The 22,841-nt window shown below is 36.8% G+C and overlaps 2 protein-coding genes across 12 annotated transcripts in view; one reads left to right on the top strand and one right to left on the bottom strand.

Annotated features, from left to right (window-relative positions):
• The window catches only part of CASD1 (CAS1 domain containing 1), a 31,616-nt gene extending 15,244 nt beyond the window's left edge, over window positions 1-16,372 (top strand). The window contains exons 7-18 of the mRNA XM_080383660.1: window positions 1,641-1,764; window positions 3,504-3,718; window positions 4,690-5,115; window positions 5,535-5,624; window positions 6,205-6,324; window positions 7,276-7,432; window positions 8,933-9,012; window positions 9,886-9,987; window positions 11,314-11,454; window positions 11,997-12,074; window positions 12,994-13,086; window positions 14,062-16,372. Coding sequence (XP_080239786.1) covers window positions 1,641-1,764; window positions 3,504-3,718; window positions 4,690-5,115; window positions 5,535-5,624; window positions 6,205-6,324; window positions 7,276-7,432; window positions 8,933-9,012; window positions 9,886-9,987; window positions 11,314-11,454; window positions 11,997-12,074; window positions 12,994-13,086; window positions 14,062-14,328 — 1,893 coding nt within the window. The 3' untranslated portion in view covers window positions 14,329-16,372. The remainder of the gene's footprint in view (window positions 1-1,640; window positions 1,765-3,503; window positions 3,719-4,689; window positions 5,116-5,534; window positions 5,625-6,204; window positions 6,325-7,275; window positions 7,433-8,932; window positions 9,013-9,885; window positions 9,988-11,313; window positions 11,455-11,996; window positions 12,075-12,993; window positions 13,087-14,061) is intronic.
• A 789-nt stretch (window positions 16,373-17,161) lies between these two features.
• The window catches only part of SGCE (sarcoglycan epsilon), a 35,305-nt gene continuing 29,625 nt past the window's right edge, over window positions 17,162-22,841 (bottom strand). For 8 of the 11 annotated variants that reach the window (XM_080383669.1, XM_080383667.1, XM_080383668.1 and 5 more), the window contains 3 exons: window positions 22,424-22,467; window positions 21,671-21,705; window positions 19,683-19,992 (listed from right to left, as the gene is read on the bottom strand). In XM_080383669.1, the coding sequence (XP_080239795.1) occupies window positions 19,942-19,992; window positions 21,671-21,705; window positions 22,424-22,467 (130 nt within the window). In that variant the 3' untranslated portion in view covers window positions 19,683-19,941. Of the gene's footprint in view, window positions 18,463-19,682; window positions 19,993-21,670; window positions 21,706-22,423; window positions 22,468-22,841 lie in introns of those variants that run through there. The other 3 variants (XM_080383665.1, XM_080383664.1, XM_080383666.1) reach the window with 3 other exon arrangements.

The following is a 22,841-nucleotide window of genomic DNA, read 5'->3' on the forward strand; positions in this document are numbered from 1 at the left end:
TTAGTAAGCCTGGAATATCTCCGCTCATTCTGAGCATGTAGCATGTCTTACTAGCATGAGTCATTGTATTTCACACAGAAAATGCCGTTATATATGAATAGTGTTCTGGCATGCAGATCAGGTTGAAGAACTTAAGGAATCATAGCTAAATAATTCCTTTTACTCTTATATATGCATTAGCCATAGCTTGTTGTCCTTTGTGGACAGCAGGATATACAAACTAACATTATATGCATGTGATGCTCGGCTCTTTGTAATATATTTATACACATATAAATATATTTACACAAAACATTAATAATGATATCTAGAGTTGGCCAAAGATGAATATCCCCTATTTTAAGTTACTTGCAGAAAAATAAAAGAGAAAAAAATAATCTGATGCATCAGCAACGTTGCCACGGCTAGCACTAGTGTGGTAACCTGCTATTAAACTGCTGTGTGCCCTTGAACTTAACAGCATTTTGAAACTTACCTGTGTCTTTAACTTAGTTTTCAGTTTGGTCATGCTACATGGATCGGGACATGTCTGTCTTAAGATGTCAACTGCGTAACAGCCTATAAATAGAAGTAAAGTCTTACAAGCTGGAGGAGCTCCAGCTAGTACAAAACTCAGTTGCTTACATATTTTGGGAAAAGGAGATGCTTTGAGAATGTCACTATAGTGCTCTGCTTATTAGTTCCTGACTTCCTGTTGAATAGAATATGCTTCTTAAAATGTCTGTTTAAATACTGTTATGTTTAAATACGTATTTCATAAGTAAAGGTATAAGTAAATTCATAAGTAAAGGGAGAAACTGCTTTTTTTGTCCCAGAGTGTGAGTTCTCAGAGCAGCTGCATGTCACTTGATTTCATGAAGTATTAATTTGTATTCACTAATATTCTCAGGAAGTGGATTGATCAGTGTACTTGGCTTACATCACAATTTTTATGTAGATATTTAGAAATAACTAGAGAGTTCATTACACTTAGGCTAAAGGGTTTTTTTTGCAGGTTTTTACTGAATCAGTCTAGATACAGTAATACCTTTAAAAAATGCTAAATCTGTTTTTCCTGTGGTGTGGGAAATTCTTTTCAGAAGTTAGGAGAAATTCTTGGGTGGTTACAGCATCCTCCCAGTCATTTCATGTAGAAGATTAAATCAGAAATTAAAATAGCTCTTTATTTTCTCTTTTTTTTTTTCTTTGCGGGTATCTGCAAAACAGATGGAAATATTGGAACTCAGTACCGCCATCAAGTTTTGCTTGCACGCATCTCTTGCTGTGGTCAGTTTTCCTAGAGCAAAATCAACTGAATTGGCCATGATTTTTCTATAACGTGACTGGCTTTGCTACTTAGTCATTGTTCAAAGTCAAGGGGCTTTTAATTAAACACCTTGCATCATTTAGTTAATGAAAAATCAAATAAACATTAAATTGAGTATTATATACTCGGTATTTAAATGGTCTGTTTGAGTGTAATTTTCTGTCTAGACATCTGCTCAGTCCAAAAGAAATTTTTTAGCACTTCAAAAGCAAAGGCTAAAGAATAATGTAGCTTTATGAAAATAATGAAAAACAGCTACTGTCAGAGTAATGGCATCAGTTACTTAAGGGTCCTTAGACATACAGGTTCTGAATCTCTTTCTTTATTTCTCCAGTGGTCTATCAAAATTCACAATGGCAGCAACGAAGCCCTCGCGCAGTATAAAATCAATATCACTTCAATTGCACCTCTTTTGGAAAAATTAGCAAAAAGTAGTGATGTTTACTGGGTTTTACAAGGTAAAGTAATGAACAGTAGGTAACAAATTGTACTGTCACTATCTGTTGAATCATTATCTTGTAGGATATGGAAAACTTAGTCCATACTGGTTACTTGCAGAGTAGAAAGGGTGTTGGTTGAATTCCATTCTGGCCTTTCTTGCAGCCTTAAATAGCTGGTCCCTAACTAGCTGTTAGTAGTGATGGAGATTTTAAAGATCTCTCAGGAAAATCATTTGCCTTCTCAACTCCTAATGCTTTGTTAGCTTTCTCTCCGACTCCACATGCCAGGTCTGTTCTGCCTGTGCTGTGCTCCGTATATGGCTCCTGGGAGTCAAGAACACAGGTGCATAAAACAGCTGTATTCCTGTGTTGGTGTTCTATTAAATTTTCAGATTACATAAATAATAGAAGAGGTTCAACAAGTGCATCTTCTGTGTGTGTCTAGAATGAATAGACATACTCTTGAGAATACAGAGCATTTAAGTCTCTGCAATGAAACTTGCTTCTGTACACTGAGCACTGATGAGTTAACATTAGGAGCCAAAAATCATGGTTCACAATGAATCTGTGAGATTTTTATTATGGCATCTATATTCTCTTGCTTTTCTTCAATAAAACTGAAGTATGTCCCTGACACTGAACAGCGAGCTCATAGGTAGAATGTGCTCCTGGTTTATCTGCCATAGAACATAGCGTTTTAGATTGTCATCACCTCAGTTAAAAACATAGGCAGATTTTGAACCCTGATAGCAATATGTCCAGCTGTACCTTTACAGTCACATCTAAGTTCCTATCAAAGATAGTTCTAGATCTGAATCAACAGATTCATCTTCTCGCATTACTTTCAAAACCATGTTTATCTGTAACAGAAGCAATTAGCTGCCAGACATGTCCCACCGTTCTGTTGATAAAGATCCAGTCCATTTAAGTCACATCTGAGCTCTTCAATGGAACAGGTGAGAGGAGCAGCAGTCTGTACGCAGAGCTGTGTTGACATTGATTGTCCAAAAGCAGGCATGAGGTAGCAAAAGTAAATCAACTTATAATGCATAGAGTGTATTTCACTAGTTATAAACATCTGCAGCTTCTCGTAGCAGCTTATTGATTCCAGCTGACCTTTTGATCTAGAACCCCATGCAGCTTTGTGTTAAGATTTACATAATTCATGAAGTCTGCAGGCAATTAAGTGATGTTCCATTTTTCTCAAAGACTGAGATTCTGCCATTAGTTAAAGTGGAATCAACAGGAGCAAGTGGTATATGCATTAGACTGTGACTTAGAGAAGTGAGAAGCTGGTTTCTGCCACAGTAACTAGAGAGTTTGAGAGTTTTTAGGGTGTGGTTTGTTTGGTTTTTTTCATGTGTCTGTTCTGCTGCCTGTCTTGTGTCCTTTGGCTTTGGAGTCTTTCCCTGGGGGATTCCATTACTGAGAGAAGGCGTAAGCAGCTCTGCACTCCAGCATTATACACTTTTCATGAGTTTGGGGAAATTAGACAGGAATTTATGTCTGTTCAAAGCTTTCTAATCTATAAGTACATATGCATGACTAGGGAATGGCGATAAGTACATTTTACCATAAACAATTCTAGTTACTACCCTAGTTACTTCAACAGTCACTCATTCCTCGCTGTATGTTTTTTCTATACCATTAAATAATTGTGACAAACTACAAGAAAATAGCCTGTGCAACTTGAGCTAAGCAAATGTGTTTGTCAAGTAGAAGATTAATGTGCTCATACTTTGTTCTTTCAAATTCAGATCCTGTTTATGAAGATATGCTGAGTGAAAGCCGGAAAATGATCACTAATGAGAAAATAGATGCTTATAATGAAGCAGCTGTTCGTATTCTGAACAGCAGTTCCCGAAATTCCAAAGCTAAAGTTAAAGTGTTCAGTGTGTCAAAATTGATAGCACAAGAAACTATCATGAAGTCTGCAGATGGCCTGCATCTCCCTGAATCAAGCAGAGATACAGTAAGTGTTTTTAGAACTGGTCAACATCAAGTGATAATAATAGTTAAACAAGATTCTAAGTGAATGTTCTGAAATGGCAGATGATATGAATGTAATGAGGACCTGCACATTCTCCAAGAAATTTTGTTAAGAAAATCTCAGCGGGTGGGAGGGCAGTCAGTTACATAAGATGTTTGAAAAACACAGCAAACACATCAGTGTGTAGCTATTTTACAACAGCTGTTAATCCACTAGATCTTTTAGATCCTGAGTGCAAACTTTGTGCCTTCGACTGCATGAATGAATTAGGGTGATAATGGTTTGTAAAGCAGTGCTAAGAAATAAGTCTTAAATTTTCCCCTATATGCCCATATGATTTTATATAGTAAGGAGTATGAAAAGGGTAACAAAACACACAATACACACCTTCCTGGTTGCATGGAGTGCCACTGACTTTATTTCTTACTTTATCTGCAATCTACCAATATAAATATGCCTGTAGTGAGTCCCCCTGAGCTGTGTCAGTCTGCCCTTCTTGTAAAAGAGCTCCTCGGCTGTGTCGCTTTAGTTCCACTCATTTGCATGTTTCAGTTTAGAAACTAAGTGTCATCCCACCACAAGTTTCAGCCTCCTTGTTGTGTTTGAGAGAATTTTATTACAGTGCCCCTTTAGGAGCCAAGTTTGTTAGCTTTTTTTCATTTATAGCCCATTTAGCTCTTTATAGCTCCTTTTACAGCCAGTAGAGAGAACCCTTCTGTTCTAAGGAGTAGGTTTAGGTGGTTTTGCTTACCTCAAGGAGCTCAAGGGTTTCCTGTTTGGAAGAGGCGTTGCTATTGCATGCAGCTAGGTATGTGGGGGACTGTGAAATTACGTGATAATAAGGGAGAATTGCATGGTTTATGTCAATGCATGATCTAAAAGAAAATTCCTTACGATGAAAATGTTAACTTTTATTAGAGATTAATTGACAAAACTGCTTATTTCTTTAACAGAATGCGATGATTCTTATGAACGTCTACTGCAATAAGATAATGAAGCCCATTGATGGCTCCTGCTGCCAGCCTCAGCCTCCTCTCACTCTGATACAGAAGTTAGCTTTCTGTTTCTTTACTTTGTCCATTGTTGGATATTTAATTATCAATGTAATTCATCGGAATAATTATCGGAAGAACAAATCATGCACTGATTTGGAAAGTGGAGAGGAGAAGAAACCTGCCATCAGCACTCCTAGTGCTTCTACTTTAGAGATGCTCTTACACTCCTTCTGCAAACTGGGTCTAATCATGACCTATTTTTATCTATGTGACAGAGCAAATCTTTTCATGAAGGAAAATAAATTTTATACACATTCATCTTTCTTCATACCAATCATCTATATCTTGGTTTTGGGGGTATTTTATACCGAAAATACCAAAGAGGTAATGATTATGTTGACATCCGGCTTATAACATTGTTTCCCAGTTTCAGTGTAAATAACTAATTGCTAAATATTGAAAGTTAAATTTTCAAAGTCAAGAAAACTCATCTGCAAAAAATACGCTTACCAGCAGTAAGGCATTTGCATGGAATTAGATGCAAAAGCTTTTTGAAAGCATATGGGTATAAGCACTTTTAGCCATTGCCACTCAGTCATATTGGAAGTGGGCACAGCCTGGATACAAAAGAGTAGAGATCATGTCAAAATCTGGTAGACCTGTGTCCACTAGATGGAAGGCTTTTACAATTGTGACCTATTTTCCCATAAAGTGGTTTATGGTTTTTAACTTTTTCACCTCGTTTTGTAGATGTTCCTTTGTACATTTTGGAATAGCAACACTCTTGTTTTGTTTTGCATTAGACTAAAGTGCTAAATAGAGAACAGACTGATGAATGGAAGGGCTGGATGCAACTTGTTATTTTGATTTATCATATCTCTGGAGCAAGCACTGTAAGTGATTTGAATTTCATATTTTTTTAAGTGGGAATGCAATTTGGGTGTTTCTTCGAAAGAAAGATGGTGCAAATGTGTATTAAAATTGAATAGAATGAATTACTAATGCTATTGTTCCTGTAGTTTTGAAAACTGAAAAAACAGAATTAGATTTTCTCTCTATTTAAGTGTAGATTTAATTGATAAGAGCACTTTATGCATTACTTGGTCAGTGGGAAAAAATACTTGTTTCCTCATGTAGAATATTACATTAATGGCTAGCAACACTTCTTTTTTTATGTTCTGGACTTGAAACTGCTGAAGGTAAGCTTTCAAAGAGCCCTCTTAAGTCTCTCTTAACTGGTAATAGAATGTAGAAAGCGTAGACCAATAAATAGAAGAAATTAATTTTAACATCAGAGAGGTTAGGGCACCAGCAGAGCTTAGTAAGAATACAAGGAAATGTAGCATAATGCTTCTTTCCTTATTTAAACCTGATTTATCACAATGCAGAAAAAACATAAAATAGGAGGGTAAAAAGGGAAGCCAAAAGCATTTACATGGCTATTTATAAAAGGTGCTTTATTTTTCTCAACAGTTTTTGCCCGTGTACATGCACATTCGAGTTCTGGTTGCTGCATATCTGTTCCAAACAGGTTATGGACACTTCTCATATTTTTGGATAAAAGGGGACTTCGGTGTATACAGAGTGTGTCAGGTAAGAATCTCTACTTACTGTTTTTATAAAGAAAATTGTTCAGATAGCAGAACATCCATAATATATCTGTAATCCCTAAATAGCGTGATATCAGATTACTTAACCAAGTTTTGCACATTAAAAATGGCTGTTATTTCTGTATAATCTGACCTGTTTTATCGGTAGTGTTTATCTAATACAAACATATAGCATATAAATGACACTTACAATGTAAAATATTTAAGTACATAGGCTTTAAAATATCAAGACAAATATTTTCCAGTATATAGCAATGGAGTTTTCGTGTCAGTAGCAATTTACAGTAGAGAAGAATATGTAAGTAATGATCCACACAGTCTTCCAAAGTCAGTGTATTGAAGCCTACGTTTGTTAATGAAGAAAAGGAATTTTTGTACTGTAATGATACTGGAAAACATACCTGTTTTTGTGGTGTCTCTCCGCATTTGGCAGTGTGTGCTGTAGCAGTTTAAAATTTTTTAAAAGAATTGATCTTTTATTTCTCTTAAGTATTACATTGTCAGGTAAGTCAGGTCATGGTGCTTTTTAAAGGTATGTCTACAGCCTAACTGCAGCACTGGTAATGACATTACCCTGGCTTTAACTGAGATAGCCCAGGTACCTGTGGGTGTGAAAGCAGAGAGGCATTAACAGCATCCAGTGGCCGGAATACTCGGTCCCCAGCCTGGGGAACAGTCAGTTCTGTTTTACCCTATTTTTGTTGCTATCTCTACCTAGGCCAGCATAGGACGGGTCCGGTACTACGTGATCAGCCTGTAGTATTGCATTGTGGATGTTAAGGAGAGATACTTATCTGAGTTTCCACTGAAATAGAATCAGCATGTGAGGTGTGAAATACATAGATTTTTTTTCCTTATAGTGCTAAAGAAACACGTTCTCAGTCTCTCTCACCTTTGCCTCCCAGTTTATGTATTCTCCTCTGACACCCTCCAGGTTTTATTTCGTCTCAATTTCTTAGTTGTGGTACTGTGCATAGTGATGGACCGACCTTACCAGTTCTACTACTTTGTACCATTAGTCACTGTCTGGTTTATGATCATTTATGCCACCTTAGCTGTATGGCCTCAGATAGTCCAGAAGAAAGCAAATGGTACGTGTTTTTCTTCTTTCTGCTATAAAACATTTGCATGTTACTACAATGATAACCATACAGAAAATGGTATTGTTAGTAGATCTGTCTCTTCGTAACATAGCCAAAGCGCGCTAGACAGCTGTTAGCAGAAATACAGTTTGTCATGGGTGAACTGTATGTCAGCTGAAAATTTTAACAGCTGGTAACTAAACTGTCTCTGGTAACAGTTATATTAGAATACCTTTTAATAGGTTTTGACCATCAGAGATCTGTTTTTTCAAGAGCTGTAATATTACTGAATGCAAGCTAAACCCGTAGGTTACACTACCCAAGCTAGCTGAGGCCATTGCTGTAGCATACGAATGGCTAGAGCACGAACAGCGAGCACTTAACCTTCCCCGTTCTGCATTGCCAATATGTCTCATCCACCTTGAGCACCAGTTCCGCCATATCCCGTGAAGTAAGAACATCGGGTTAGTTATTTTAGTATCTTAGATAAAGTGAATCCCAGTTTATTTTATGCATTGCAGTTCATTGAAAAGCTGTCATCATTTGGTAAATGCTTATTATTTAATTCACCTAAATTAGAACTAGAACCTTAGGAATCCTAGATCCTCTTTCCCTATTGATGGGAGTAATACCTAGTTTTTATAGTCTACAGATAGGACAATGAAATATACCAAATGCATACTAGGAATAGATGCTGCAAAAATGTAATCTGACAGTAGTTTTACAAAATATCTCAAAGGCAAATAGCTCCACTATTATGTTGGGGTTTTTTTCTGCAAAGGCACTTCTGTTCCAGATACAGAGAAATGACTGTTGTGTACTTCAGAGCAACAGTGTACTGTGAAACTAGAAAATTTTTGAATGACAGCTTTCACTTGTTTATGTCCCTGTTTACGGCTGCCAATGTGTGTGGAGAGAGAGGGAGATGATCTCTGTTGCAGTGCTGAGGCTTGGGTAGACCTTAGTATCAGCTGACAGCTTTGAAGGGCAGTTTCTCAGGCTTCTTTTAACAAGATACTTGTCCTTAATGACCTGCAATTGAGCTTTGGAGTACAACTGGTACCTCAAAGTTTAATAACATATGCTCTACTTATTTCAGAAGACACAAGCTGTGGGCATTGTGTTTTATTTATTTAGTTGTGTTCACCTAGAATAAGGACTGCCTGTGCAGGGTGTTTGGGAAAGCAGATGCTTTAAAATAGTGTTTCTGTTTGAAAACCTGCATTCTCTTCTTTCTGTATGTATGTTGTCCTTGTTTCAGACATGAGGCTTAATTTAAGTTTAATACGTGGTTAATTACTGTGAATGTTTATTTTAATTGTTTAAAGTAAAATTTGATATGTAAATGTAGATAGTGGTAAAATACTGCTGGTAATAGTTGAACAATTATTTGTGAATGTATCTATTACTAAGCATAGCTACACTAAATAATTGGCAGTTATTATTTAATGTGTCCTGGGGTTTGCTGTTGAAAAATTGATGACTGCATACTGATTATTTCTTCCTCAGGGAATTGCTTGTGGCACTTTGGTTTACTGCTGAAACTGGTTTGCTTACTGACATGTATATATTTTCTGTCATATTCTCAGGTTCGTAAATTTTGACTATTTTTATCCTTAACAGCCTAAGAGTATGTTACCTACCTCTACTTTTTAATGTGCTTGTAACTTCTGTATTTGCTCCTGTATCATAAATACAGATGAAAAAAATTTGAAACTTTCAGTTTCTTTTCATATTTGAATTGGTGTGGATGCTGGAAAAAACACAATTCTGTATCTTACTCGTTTGTAATGCTTGACATATTTTTAGTATACTACTACAAATGTGATAAATACAAAAGTCTATGCTTTGGTTTTGGGGTGGGTTTTTTTTTTATGTGCTTAAAGTTACTATTTTTTGCTAGCATATGGTGATACATCTGGTGATAGGTGGTGGCATGAAGACCGGTGTCTCTTAGAGACCAGGTGTTGGCTTCAATAGCTTCTCAAAAGACTGGTTCTCGTGCTGAATTGGCAACTCACTGCAATGCTGTAAGTGTAGCTGACAGAAATAAGGGCAGGATTTGTCACTTGGATTTTACAGGGGGCATTGTGTGGTTTTAATCCCTCATTGGTTTCAAGCCTGTTGAACTGCAGTCTTCTGCAGAGTATGCGTTCCTTATCCCAACAAGTCAGTGCTCTCTTCCTTTAAGCCTGCCGTACAAAATGGAAGGTGTGCCAATACCTTTATGGGAAGCAAAACTGAAACCTTCTCTCATCTGAAGAAGTATTTTTGGGTTTCTTTTTTTCTTTTTTTTTTTTTTTTTTTGGGGGGGGGGGGGTGCCTTTTAAGGAAGCCTGTTATTTTGGTAATGGCACGTAGTTAGTGAAATAGGGATTTGATAATATTAAAAGACAGCATATTGATGTAGTAAATATGGCTGACATAATTGTTAATGCTTTTGCCATGTTTATTTTCTACAGGGTGCATTTGAGAAGATATTTTCTTTCTGGCCACTGTCCAAGTGTTTTGAACTGAATGGGAATGTTTATGAATGGTGGTTTAGGTGGAAGCTGGATCGCTATGTATGTAACATTTGCATTAATTTACATGGTCTTTTAAGTATATTTTTTAATGTGGGGAGAGGGGAGGGTTGTTTTCCTTTCCTCCAGAGAAAGCAAGAATTTGTCCTAGTGTGTTGTTTAATAGAAGACTAAGCTACCTCCACCTTATTTCTGCAAATGTCAGTGAAAGCCTTGCTTGGGTGTTGATTTACTTACTGCTGGATCCTACTTAGTTTGTTTTTAAAAAATAAAGTCATCAAATGACCGAGATTTATCTTTTCTCAAAAATTTTAGTGTGGAAGTGTAACACCTGTAGCACTTTAGGCTATTGAAATACAAGGCAAATTATTGTGGTGGCTTTCTTAATAATATTTTTTGAATGTTATATCAGTTAAGGATATGTTTCTTTTAATGTTACCTCTGAAACACTTTTAAAATCAGGGTCTTGATGCTCAAACCAGACTATTCTTTCCTGTATTTTTAAATAGTTTTCCAGTGGGAAAGTGCTTTCTTTCTGGTTACTGAACCTACAGTGTGGGGGAATAGAACAGGGAGACACTGGTCTCTTTTTTGTTTTTTTGCCTTCTTGGTAAGCAAGTGGAGTTTCTAAAATGGGAGCATTTCTTTACTAAACGTAGGCTTAATAGGGTGACTTGCACGCTTCTATGTCTGTTGGTCTGCAGCAGCTGAAATTCACAAAGCACACAGTAGGCTCGTCCTGGGCTGCTCCCATCAGCAGCGCGCACTGTGTAGCAGCATTTCAGGCTTGGAGTGCTGTTGCTAGTGAACAGTGCGTATTCTGTGATGCCGCTGAAGAGCAAGTCTCAAAATAAATACAGAAGATAAGCACCACATGGGCCTGAAACAGCATCGTATTGCTAGCTAATGAGAACTTGGCATAAGGTCATAAAACACTCTGTTTAAGAATTGTGTCTGTGAGGGAGGGAAGCGCTTGTAGTGCTTGTTGAATGTTTTCACCTGCCAGCTTGGGAGAGGGCCGGAGACTCTTGGTGTTTCCCCAGAGAAAGCCCTTCTCAATGCTGGCATAGATTGCAGAGGGTATGTTGGGTACTCGAAAGCTTCTTGAAATTTTGTTGTTATGTCTTTAATGCTCTGAAGCATTAGTAACAGTACTTTATTTGTAGTTTTTGAGTTGAGTTAAAAATGCAGCTTACGACAATCAAGTGTAGAAAGCCTATTTTTGTTCACTTCAGTAAATCTGGGAAAGGACCTTTTGAAGCCTAAGCTTTGGTATTACAAATAGTTTATCCTGTAGCATTAGAGTTTGTACCTGAAGTTCTTGTAAAAGCCATGAAATATTCATTGCATTCTGTTTGTCTTTTACAGGTGGTTTTTCATGGGATGCTCTTTGCTTTCATTTACCTGGCATTGCAGAAACGTCAGATGATATCAGAAGGAAAGGGAGACCCTCTTTTCTCCAGCAGAATTTCAAATGTTTTATTATTTATTTCAGTTGTATCCTTTTTGGTACGTACTTAGTATAACTAGTATAATCAGGTTTGTAAATCTCTAAAGAATAAGATTTCTGAAGTTCTTGTTTAGAAAATACGTTGATTTAAAAAATCAAATCTTGATCTGGAGATATTTCAGCTGTGTTTTTGTGCACAGCCCTACCTGTCTACTCACTAAAATATTTTTCCTTTCAGTAAACTGTAAAACATCATCATTCTTTCAGTTCATTGCAAAGGTTACAAGAAAATTGGATCATAAAAATAATATGGTAGATAATGCGGCTCTTACCTCCACTCTTAATTGCTTGTCTATTTGTGATAAAAGAAATTTGCCAACAGTGTGCATGTATCTTAAGGTGTGAGTAAGTATGGTATTCATCAGTTGCAAAGATGAATTTGAGACAAACACAAAACTAAGCGCAATGTAGTTTTTTCTATTACTGTCTCACATCTTAGTGAAGCAACTACTGCTGAAAGCACTTGAAAGTAGCTTACCTTGTGCTTAATTTTTAAATGTTACATATAACTGCTACACAGACTGATTTTTATATCTTTTAGACCTACTCTATTTGGGCTAGTAGCTGTAAAAACAAGACAGAGTGCAATGAACTACATCCTTCTGTTTCTGTGGTGCAGGTAATTATAATTATGATCCTCTTCCTTACAGTGATAGAATGTAGTCTGTTCGTGTTGGGGCTTTTTTATTAAAAAAAAGTATATATTTTTGCTTTAACACGGAATGTCAGATACTGAGCGTCATTCTGAAAGTCTTTAATGTCTGAAAGTGAAAAATTTGTACACTGTTTCTCATTGCCTTTAAGCACTGAACTCGCATAGTGCAGTTATGCTTTCGATTAACCTTGATATCCTTAGTGTAGATTTCGTATACACTGCTTAAGGCCAACCCCAACATTTAACTAATTGCACAGCAGTAGAAAAGAAGGCGGCTGTAGGGAAGCGTGAGTGTTTGGGAGGTGTTAGTGTAGGAAGGAACCTATGGGACCCTGTAGTCAGTTTTAGGCAGAAAGGGGGTGGGCCACAGGGGCATGCATGTGGTTTTCTTAAATTTAGATTTTCCTCTTACTGTGTTCCCTGCCTCACTGTATCCCAGCTGTCTGATTCTGTTTCCTCCCTTTCCTCTTTTTAAATAGTTTGTCCTACTCTCTTCAGTGCATATGTGACTTAATTTTTTAATATTAGTTTGTCCACCGACACCCTCTCTTTAAAAATTGAGGGTTAACTCCGATTTGTGGCCACCTTCATTTTAGGCTGACATGGTGTAACATGTTTTGTGACGGTGCCTAGTGATTCTACTGAAGGTGTAAATGTGACTTGCTATGCTATAAGAATATGTAAGAGATTTGCAATTTCAAGACATAATTTATTAGGTATAACTGGCATGGATTTTTGTTTGGTTTATATATTTACTAGATCATGAAGAAAATTTAATGCATGGGGTACTTCGGACAGCGAAAGTGAATAAACCTTTTATGTGCGTGTGTGTGTGTAATCTGCTTGTCATCCACAGTCGCTTTTTTTGTTTGTTTGTTTTAAGATTTTAGCTTTCATCCTCATCAGGAACATTCCTGGATATGTCAGATCTGTGTATAGCTCGTTCTTTGCCTGGTTTGGCAAAATTTCTTTAGAGGTAAGTAGAATGATGAGAGGTACGGTGAATTGAAACTTAGAAATGACAGGTGGTTTTATTATCAATATTGGAGTATAACACATAAATAGCGAAAACATTTATTGGCTTACTTAGTATCATGCTGTCGTATTTGACCTCTTGGCATTGTAGCTTCTGTCTACACTTAAAAATCGCTGAAATGGCAGTCTCACAGTAGCAAACTTATTTCTTATGCTGTTTTGGTGGTGGTGGTGGTGGTGGGGGTAGTATAGGCTTGTGAGAGTGGGGACTTAATGCTGGAGTAAGCTGTGGTGTGTATGCAGTTGGAAGATAAAAATGTAAGCCAGCTGCAGGATCAGCATGAATTATACTAACTAGTGTTTGCCCTACAAAGCTTTCCTGTATTAATCAACAATGTACCTTTACAAAAAACCCCTTCTTAGTTCAAATATTATCTTGTTGCATTGAGTGTGTATTTTGAAACAGTAGGAATAATCTTGCTTTTCATTTTATTTGCTGTTTAATAATATTAAATGTTTAATTTTATCTGATTACTAAAATATATTTTAAAAAAGGGAAAGGAACTTAGGGGGGAAACTCATTGCAATAAAATGTGTATGTGGGACATGATTTTGAATTTGATTTTTTTAAAGGATCACATTTTCGCTGTTCTGATTCCTGGTCCTGATCCACTCCAGGGATCTTTCCATTCATCAGCTGTTGAAGCATCGTCTTTCATTTGCAGGCGCATATGTTAGTTCAGTCCCTCACCAGAGCTATAGTAACTGAATGGAGGCGTATCCTCATCTGCGCTGACATAATGTAAATGAAAAACATGTGGAATACAGCTTCTCAAAGTATGTTGTTTAATCAGAAATGTCTGACTTAAGCAGAAGGATAGTGTGTCGGTGCAATAGTAATAATTAGATATTTTTATGTAAGTAAAAGTATTTATATATATAAGCATTATTAACCGCACTTCGTTTTTTCTTTCAGCTTTTCATTTGCCAATACCATATTTGGCTGGCAGCAGACACAAAGGGGATCTTGGTGCTCATTCCTGGATATCCAATGTTTAACATTCTTGTCAGCACTTTTATATTTGTGTGTGTGGCACATGAGATTTCTCAGATCACTAATGATCTAGCACAGATTGTGGTTCCTAAAGATAACTCAACTCTGCTGAAAAGGCTGCTATGCATAGCTGGTTTTTTTTCTGGACTACACTTCTTCTCAGCAATGCAAGATCCGTCAAGGCATTAACTTGAAAAGATTCTTGGAAACTTTCTTCAGGTTTATTTTGTGTCTGCCTAAACAAAAATTCTCAACTGGAGGTACAGGAAGATATTTAAGTTAAGTGTGTGGAAAATGTATATAGTGCAAATGTACATATTTTGTGTGGAAACAGCCTTCTCAAATAATCTGAGAAACAAGAATGCACTGTACAGAATTGCATGTGAAAATGAGTCTTTTCTACTGGATGTATGTTTCTGTTTACATATCTGTTTAAACATGACACGAAGAAGTGAAGTGGTTTAGCCATATCATGGGCATATCACAGAATTAACTTTACCGTGGGTCAGCCAAACGAAGAGCGGATGCTACTAGGGCACTGCCTCCACGTAACACATGCTGTGATCATTCTCGGAAAAGAGCAAACTTGTGATCCTTCGTTAATGGTCACCTTCAGCGGATGTGAAACGTGAAGTTATTGGTAAACGGGGGCATTTTTCTGAACAAAGTGATAGTTTTTTTGTTTAGAAATGAGTATTTTGGGTGGAGATGGTATATGTTATATGAAACCCTTTATACATGGAAATAAAAAGTCATCACCAGTGATTTAAGATTATATACAAGTTTACATAATATTTTATGGGATCTTTTTAGAAATTTAAGATGTTTTCAGCGAATGCGGTAAATTGAGGTGAAATTTATAAAGACAATTTGATTTTTTTCCAAAAATCGTTTGCTTTTTCATAAATTTTCTACTAATTCATTTAACTATGTGCAGTTCTCTGTAACATCTCAGTGAACAAACAGATGAATAATTTTCAGACTCAGTTCAAGATGGAGAATTCTTGGAAGACCTCCAGCTTCCTTTTTCCACTCAGATGAAATCCCATCATATCCACTCTACCAGATCTTAAGGAAACAGGAGAACAGGGCAGCAGTGATCTTCAAACCTCTCTCTGAGTTTGCAGGTGACCTTGAACCTAGGTCTCATTAAGGAACTGGTGCCATATTCCCTCCAGTAATAGTATTTTTCATTTCAAAGGATGCAAGTCAAGGGTGGAAGTAAATCTGTTGATGATACGAGGAGGAGGGACTGAGTGGTTATCTTGTTGCATGCAGATGGTGGAGTCTCAGAACTACAAACGAGACTGGAGCTGTTCGGAGGAACCTTTTTTCCCCGTCCTTTTTAGCAGCACCCATCTTTCTTACTCTTTCTTTTAGCATAAAAAGTTAAATTGAAAGAAACAGCCCTTCAGTGTGGCAGTGACAAGCTGTAATTTATGTTCCACTTACTCAGTGAGGTTGTGGTCATTTCTTTGCCGTTTGTTGTTTGCGTTCAGGTGCCGGTTTGACCTCTAGTTGCTTTATTAATTTTATTCTTCTATGGATTACTTGCTAGCAGGCAAAACCACAAGCACAATACTGTTTTCCAAGCATATGTGCAATTATGTATGATTGTAAACAACATGAATCCCAGTTTGTACCGTGCTTAACTGTCACGTGCATGGTTTGATCTTATCCCTGTTAAATTGAATTCAAACTTGCAGCCACCAGTAAGTGCAAAAAAACCTGTGTTAAAGGAATGGCTTCACTTCTTTTGGTGAAGTTTCATCATTAAAAAAAAATATTATGTAATAAACTTCCCCAAGTTCAGCAGTTTTACAAAGCCTGCCAGCTACTTTGAAGCTACTGGAAGGATACTCATTGTGTGCATTACTTCCAGTGTTTGGAAACTTAACCTCCTCCATCAGTACATCTGCATGGCTGAAAGAAATGGTACAGGGGAACATTGTAGTGGGGGATAGGATGCATAACTGTCATCTATGCCAGTATTAGGAGCAATGGGGAACTGTGAGTTTGAGAGAGAATTTTTGTTTTGTTTTTCACAACTTTTAAGTATTTTAGATATAATTTTATTTATCTGTTGTACAGACTTGGTTAAAAGATTTATTTTTAATGTTTGAAATAATGCACTTGTTTACTATGACTGTATGTGGGATAAATATATTTTCTTTTCAGGTTATGTAAAAATATGAAGTAATTTAAACATTAAATAAATGTGCTGTGGATGCTTGTTTTTGTAATGGGAGCAACGTCAATTAAGTAAAAACTTTTTATTGCTTTACTCTAGCTGGGGTACAGTTCACTATTATGCCTACTTTAAATTACAGATTAGTATTGCTTTTTCCCCCCAGAGTAATGTTCTGGATACTGTTACTTCAAATGAAGGGCAGATACTCACTTGTATCACAAATTATTTCAGATGCAGTGCAGCAAGAAAGAGTCTTCTGCAGTTAATTGCATTGTCCCAGGTCTGATGAAATTACAGCTCCAGTGGTCAAAACCACCCTTGGAGGTCGGGGGACTTGAGCAGAACTCCATAGCGGAGGTGTCAAATACTTTTCCTCCCTGGGTTACAAGCTAGAAATTCTGCAGCAAACTCCGCGTGAAAGCAAAGGAACGGACTTGGCTTTTCTGCAGTCTGGCAACATCAAGAAATCCATCCTTAAGATTTGTTTGGGTCAAGAAATGTAGCTTTTAATTTAGCTACTGAAGTCCCACACTGAACAGAAGGGGCTTTAAGCAAAGGACTCAGCGTGGTAGTTTCTGTCCCCAGAGCTCTTTGTATAATCAGGGAGGTACCATCTAATGTGGGCACCTGAACTAAGTGGGCAAATACTCTCCATCTTTGCTGGTTACACCACCTATTTCAGCATCTCCATCAGCTAAACAGAAACGCTGTGCAGTCAGCTGCACCTCCATTCTTAGATGCTCACCATCCAGTATTACTGTCCATAACACTGGCAACGGTGACACGAAGTTGTTGAGGCATTATTATGTAAAATAACCAGGCAAAAACATCACTACTTAATGTTTTCCTATTTATTAGATTTTACATTTCATATATTTACAAAGACAGCTGTAGTGCTTTCTGTTTAATTTGGTTGCAACAGTCACTTAATACAATGTCCATTCATACTGTCATCATACACTGTTAAAAAGAGGCTGTGAATTTACTGTTTTAACTATTGGCACGTTTAACTATTACTAATTCTTTAGCCACTAAGTGTCCTTAGCCAGCTTTATAAAGCTATGCTTCCACAGTAATTGTTTTAGTAAGTAAAAATAATTTGTTATTAAACTTACCTGAAATAAATGAAGCTTTCAATCATAAAATAGTTCAGGTGTGCTTAATACGCAAATCACCTGTATCATCAGATTATTGTCAAAATAGGTGGGGTGCCCGCTGGTACAAAGTGATTGTTCATGCACGTACATAGCAGTTTAAGAAATTTCCTTAAACATATTGGCACTGTTACATATTAGTACAACTAAGATGGGAGCAGCTCAGCTGGTACTTAATTGATTGTCATGTCATCCTCAAGTTATCAGAAATCATTACTATTCAAAACCAACACTATTTACAAAGTTTAGTCTTACGTTGCATTAAAAATTATTTAAAATCCATTCCATTCATTTCTGTTTCAAAGCACTGACAGCTTGTATGTTTGAAAATAGAGTAGAAAATGATAGGAACTAGTAGAAACCAAGTGCTGATTGTACTCAAATTTTTCACAGCTTGGATAATTTTTTTATTCACTATAAATCTCAGTGTGCAGTTTTCTAGGTCACTTTTCACCACTGATAACCATCCAAGCTGCTGGAAAAAAGGAGGGGTCTCAGGAGGCTCACTGGCTGATGAAATCTCTTCCCTGGTCCCTTTTGGATGAGGTAGGTAGGAGCGATGCATGCCACTTGGAAAGCAAGTAGGAATGGCTCTTTATTCCAACTGTTTCAGAAACGTAGTTTTTCAACTTACAATACTGTAGCTTGAGCTACCTCTTGTAGTGTGTAACAACCCCCAGCACTACTCGCAGGGTTAGATGCGGCTGGATGTGCTGTGGGTTGTGCTTGGCATTTAGGGCAGCCTTGCAAACTTGACATTTAAGGCTTGACGATATACAAGTACCTATAAAGTACTGAGCGCCACTTACGTACTTCGCTGCAAGTTACCATACTTGTTGCACAAAATGCAGCTTAAAAAGCAGCTCAGGACTGTTTTAACTACCTGCTGAGGTGCTGCATTCAGGCCCAAGCCTATAAACACATCGTTTACTTAAAAATGAACATAAGTGTTTGGGTTTTGAAGGAACATGGTCATAACTGTGAAAAGAAAGAAAGAAAAAGCCAGTGACTACTTTTGGTCTATTTTACAAACTCTAATAACCTTATTTTACAGATTCTTTTTAGCCTCAGTCTTAAATTCCTAAATGACTCAGAATTTCTCTTAGCAGAGACCTCAAAACTCTCAACTAAGGAAATATAACCAGCATTTAGCAATTTTAAACAGACAGCTTTTTGCTTACAATGTAGCATCCTGATGAACGTACAGCTCCTGAAAGACAAAATACTACAGAAGAAAACCAAAGCCTAAGTGTCAGCTTAAAATGGTATGATGCTTTAAGGTAAAACCCCAAGAACTGTTGGGTGTGAGCTGTTACAGCTGGAGACCCTTAAGTCCTGTGTTATGCTGCATTCAGGATTTAAAGAAGCATCAGAATAATTCATTTAAAACACACAGAAAAGTGTCAGAAAATAAATTTATCACCATCTATTGAAGAATAAGGAAACCTCGGTTCACATCCTTTTAACAAATTTCATCTTACTAAGCTTTCAGCTGCACAGAGAAATGCCTCTCAAAGTAGCCACCTCCAGGAAAGTATGTATTTAATAAACTCCTTTTTAAGATGCTAAAACATAATCCTTTGTTTATTAGATAGCTAGTTCTCCCACCATTCTTTTTATTCTTTTTGGAGCAAAGAAGGTGGAGGATACAAAAAATAAACTTGTACTGGGGCATCAGGAATATAACAAAAGAACTATTTAACAAGTATTCTTAAAGAGTTAAAAGTTAGTCCGTGTATACCATAACAAAATTTACCCTTATTTATTTGCAGACATTAATTTCTGCCTGTAGTTTGTAACAGTTTCTTGTAACATAAACCAGATGAATGAATGGACAGATTTTAAATGTTTCATTGCTTACACGTTTTCAAATAGGGTAGTATCTGGTAAAGGAACAAAAATCCAATTTTCAACAGGAAAAGTTTTGGGGGGGGGTGTTGTTATTTTTCTTTTTTCAAAAATAACTTTGCTCACTGTGTTTTGATAATCTCTAAAAAATTAATGCCTAATAAATTTGGAATACTAATTCTGAACCTCATCACATTGCACAAGTTTTCATGCTTATACACTACGGCTTTTGGTGTGCAAATGTAAGGCAATTATCCCACTGAACAGAGGCTGAAATCCTTTGAACCTGGCACATATTTTAAAGTTTTGATTTCCCTGTTAAAAATTTCAGGAGGGATCACAGGACAGAATAAAGTTTGATATTTATTCATACATATATTTGAAAGATTATTTTTTTGAATGTAACAAATATAAAAAGTTATCAGTGCTTACAAATTGTCAAAAATGTCCAAAGTACAAAAGGATAAGGTACATTAGTTACATGGAAGTGACTGTACTCTCTGGCACTGAAATAGTCTTAATACTGTGGGCATGCACAATATACACCAGAAAAACTCATGCATCAATCAGAACAAATAAGGAAATAAGACAATTTGCTGCCTTCTCCGATTACAAATTCATTGCTTCTGTTAGTTTTCTTTCCTCAGGAATACCATTTACCTGCAAATAGATGAGAATTTGTATAATCCATCAGTGGCAGATGATGCTTCCACAACATTGAACTGCCAATTGATTGAACAGCACATAAATAGGATTTATTAGTCCCTGTATCAACCACCACATTGGAGAAACACTACATGTACAACCTGGACCAAAAGATGACATACACGTGAAGAAGCTTCGCTTGCTTTCTTCTGGGAAGAGAGAAATCAGGGAGAAGATTGTTTAACCGGGAATTTATTTTTCTATCTGAGATCTAACAGACTTCATAAGGAGGCTGTGAAACTCAGAATGGAAAATGCGCCATACAGTGTACATACACTGTTTAGTCTTTTGCATATTTATAAGAATAGCCTATAAACTTTTTCATTTAAGCCCCTTAAAATAGTCCTCATGAGTTTTGCCAATGTAACTTTTCATATTAGAGACCAGTAGCAATTTTCAGCAGTGTAATATGAACGTTAATATATTTGAATTGTCACTTTTAAAACATAACTGGGAAAGAATTGCATGAACTTTGTGAAAACCATCAAGTGTTATCTCAGCCGTTAAGTCCGCATTTTTGTAAAAGGTTAAATAACAATTGTTTCTTACTGGGGATTCAGATAGTTCCTGAGGAGGTTAGTGGTTATTAGACACAGTCTGCTCTTCAAGTTACTAAGTATGGTCTACTGAACCTTTAAAACAGAAAGGTCTCCTTATTCATGGTGGTGACTGATAGTATGTTAATAATCCTGAATATATTATTGGAAATTTTTCATAGGACAGGAAAAAAATTAAAGAATTAATATCTAGTTCTCTAATTTTTTTGGCCTTAAGTGTCTGGAAACTTCTGATTTGAACAGATCAAGAAAATTGGTTGGTAAGTTTGTACTGATGCTACTAAAAAAAAAAATCATCTTGGGAGCGCCTGAATTCTCTTTTAAGTCGTAACTCTAAAAGTCTACCCTTCTGACATGAGTCTTAGATATCCTTTAGAAGATAAACTGCAAGAGGCACATGCCATCATGTCATGGAACGGCTTGCAGTGTCACCTGCACATCTGAGTTACAAAGGTGTCATTGTAAACCAAGAGAAGAGGAGGACACATTGTCTGTCCCAAATACATTTTTTTTTCCTCCTCTGATTTCTGAGAGCTTGTCACAGGCAGCATCTGTGATGAATATTAAAGAACAGGTGTATTCTACCAAAATAATGCCCTGCAGAAAATACAGACGCAGGAGGGTTTTTAAGATCTATTCTTATGGCAGTTCTTCAGTGTGACCTGCAAGAGACAAACCTAGCTAGCTTGTATTTCTTACCTTTTTAAAAATTTCTCACTGCTGTCAACACACAGCACTAGCAGATGATTTTTACTGCAAGACAGACTGGAACTCTTGTAACAAAACAGAACAGAAGAGCTGAACTACGTGACATTTTTACTCTGCCTTCCAAATGCCCGCAGTAGCGAGCGTTAAGAGCTATGCTAAATGTCAACCCAAACCAGTGCTGGAGGCTTTGGATAGAGGCTTGGACTGCCAGGGGCATCTGCCATTTCCAGTATACGTATAATAAAGCACACAAACAGCAAAGCTAGCAGAACTGCAGTCAGTTGGGTTGTTTTTATAAATGTGTTTTTAATTTCCAGATAACAAAAAAACCCAAAACACATGGGCAGAAGCATCTATTATATACTTGCCTCAAATCTCTGAAATGTTGTCATACGAAATTCTCCTTTAATCCCCGAAAGCAGTAATGAAGAAGAAGGATTTTGAATGAAAAAAAAGAGTTGCTTATGTAACTCCTCTCTAAGTTAAAACAAATCTTCCTCTTGGATCTGTAGTTCCCGTATTATGTTCAATACATAAATATATACAGAGAATAATGCCTAAATACCTCTTTGAATATTCAAAAATTTTACTGTGGCCTCTACTTTTTCCTTGTATGATCCTTATCCCCTGTCATATGGCTATATCCTATATATAGGATGTAGAAGTGATGAATAAGACACAGGAAACCCGCAGCATGCATACGTGCCTCACCACAGATCCCCCAATATCAACTCCTCTATTTTCAGTAACAGCAATGAAAAGCTCCTCCTTCACAGATTAACTAGTATGGGTGGGAATTAGAAATTTTGATTTCCTATCGAGTTTTAGAGAATCTGAACAGTGTAAGCACATTTAGGAATCCGGTTGTAGCTTTATTTAGACGAGGAGGTTTCTATCTTAGCTGTACCAGATTCCACTGTCTCATGCTGAGTCCTAACGTAGCATTTCTCCTACTTGTTGTATCAATCCCATCCCAAAGTTTTCACTGATGTATGAAAAAAAATATCTGGAATGACAATGCTGTAAAACTTTAATGGTTTCCACTGCCCATAGACTGTATGCGTTTTGGCTAGTGATTCCTCCACACTGGTCACTTAATAGAGTATTTTCTCGGTACTGACCTGCGCTCTGCTGCTGTGGAATCTGAGTCTGATGTGGCAAGTTCCTACAAAAAGCAATTTAATATCTTTAATGCTTCCATACAAAATCTAAAATACATTATGCATGAAAGTTCAGTATTTAAACTTCATTTTTTTTGCTTATGAAGCAATAATCCGTTTTCACTATGCAAATACAGTTGTCAAAAGGTTAGCCAAACCAGTGAAAGAAAGAAAGTGTTAAGGGGTTGTTCCTATTATTCCACCTGTCAACTATGTTCAGAGGCTCAGATCTGGTGAAACGCCAGAGGCAGCAGAAGTCACCACAGGTTTCTGATGTTATGCAAAGTTTGGTTTTTGTAAATGATGAACACAGAAATCGTGACAGTATTTGCAACTTAATTATTGATAGCGAAATAAACGAACGGTCAGCTAGTTTTAC

The sequence above is a fragment of the Falco punctatus genome (assembly GCF_963210335.1).
Source record: "Falco punctatus genome assembly, chromosome: 4".
Taxonomy (NCBI): Eukaryota; Metazoa; Chordata; class Aves; order Falconiformes; family Falconidae; genus Falco; species Falco punctatus.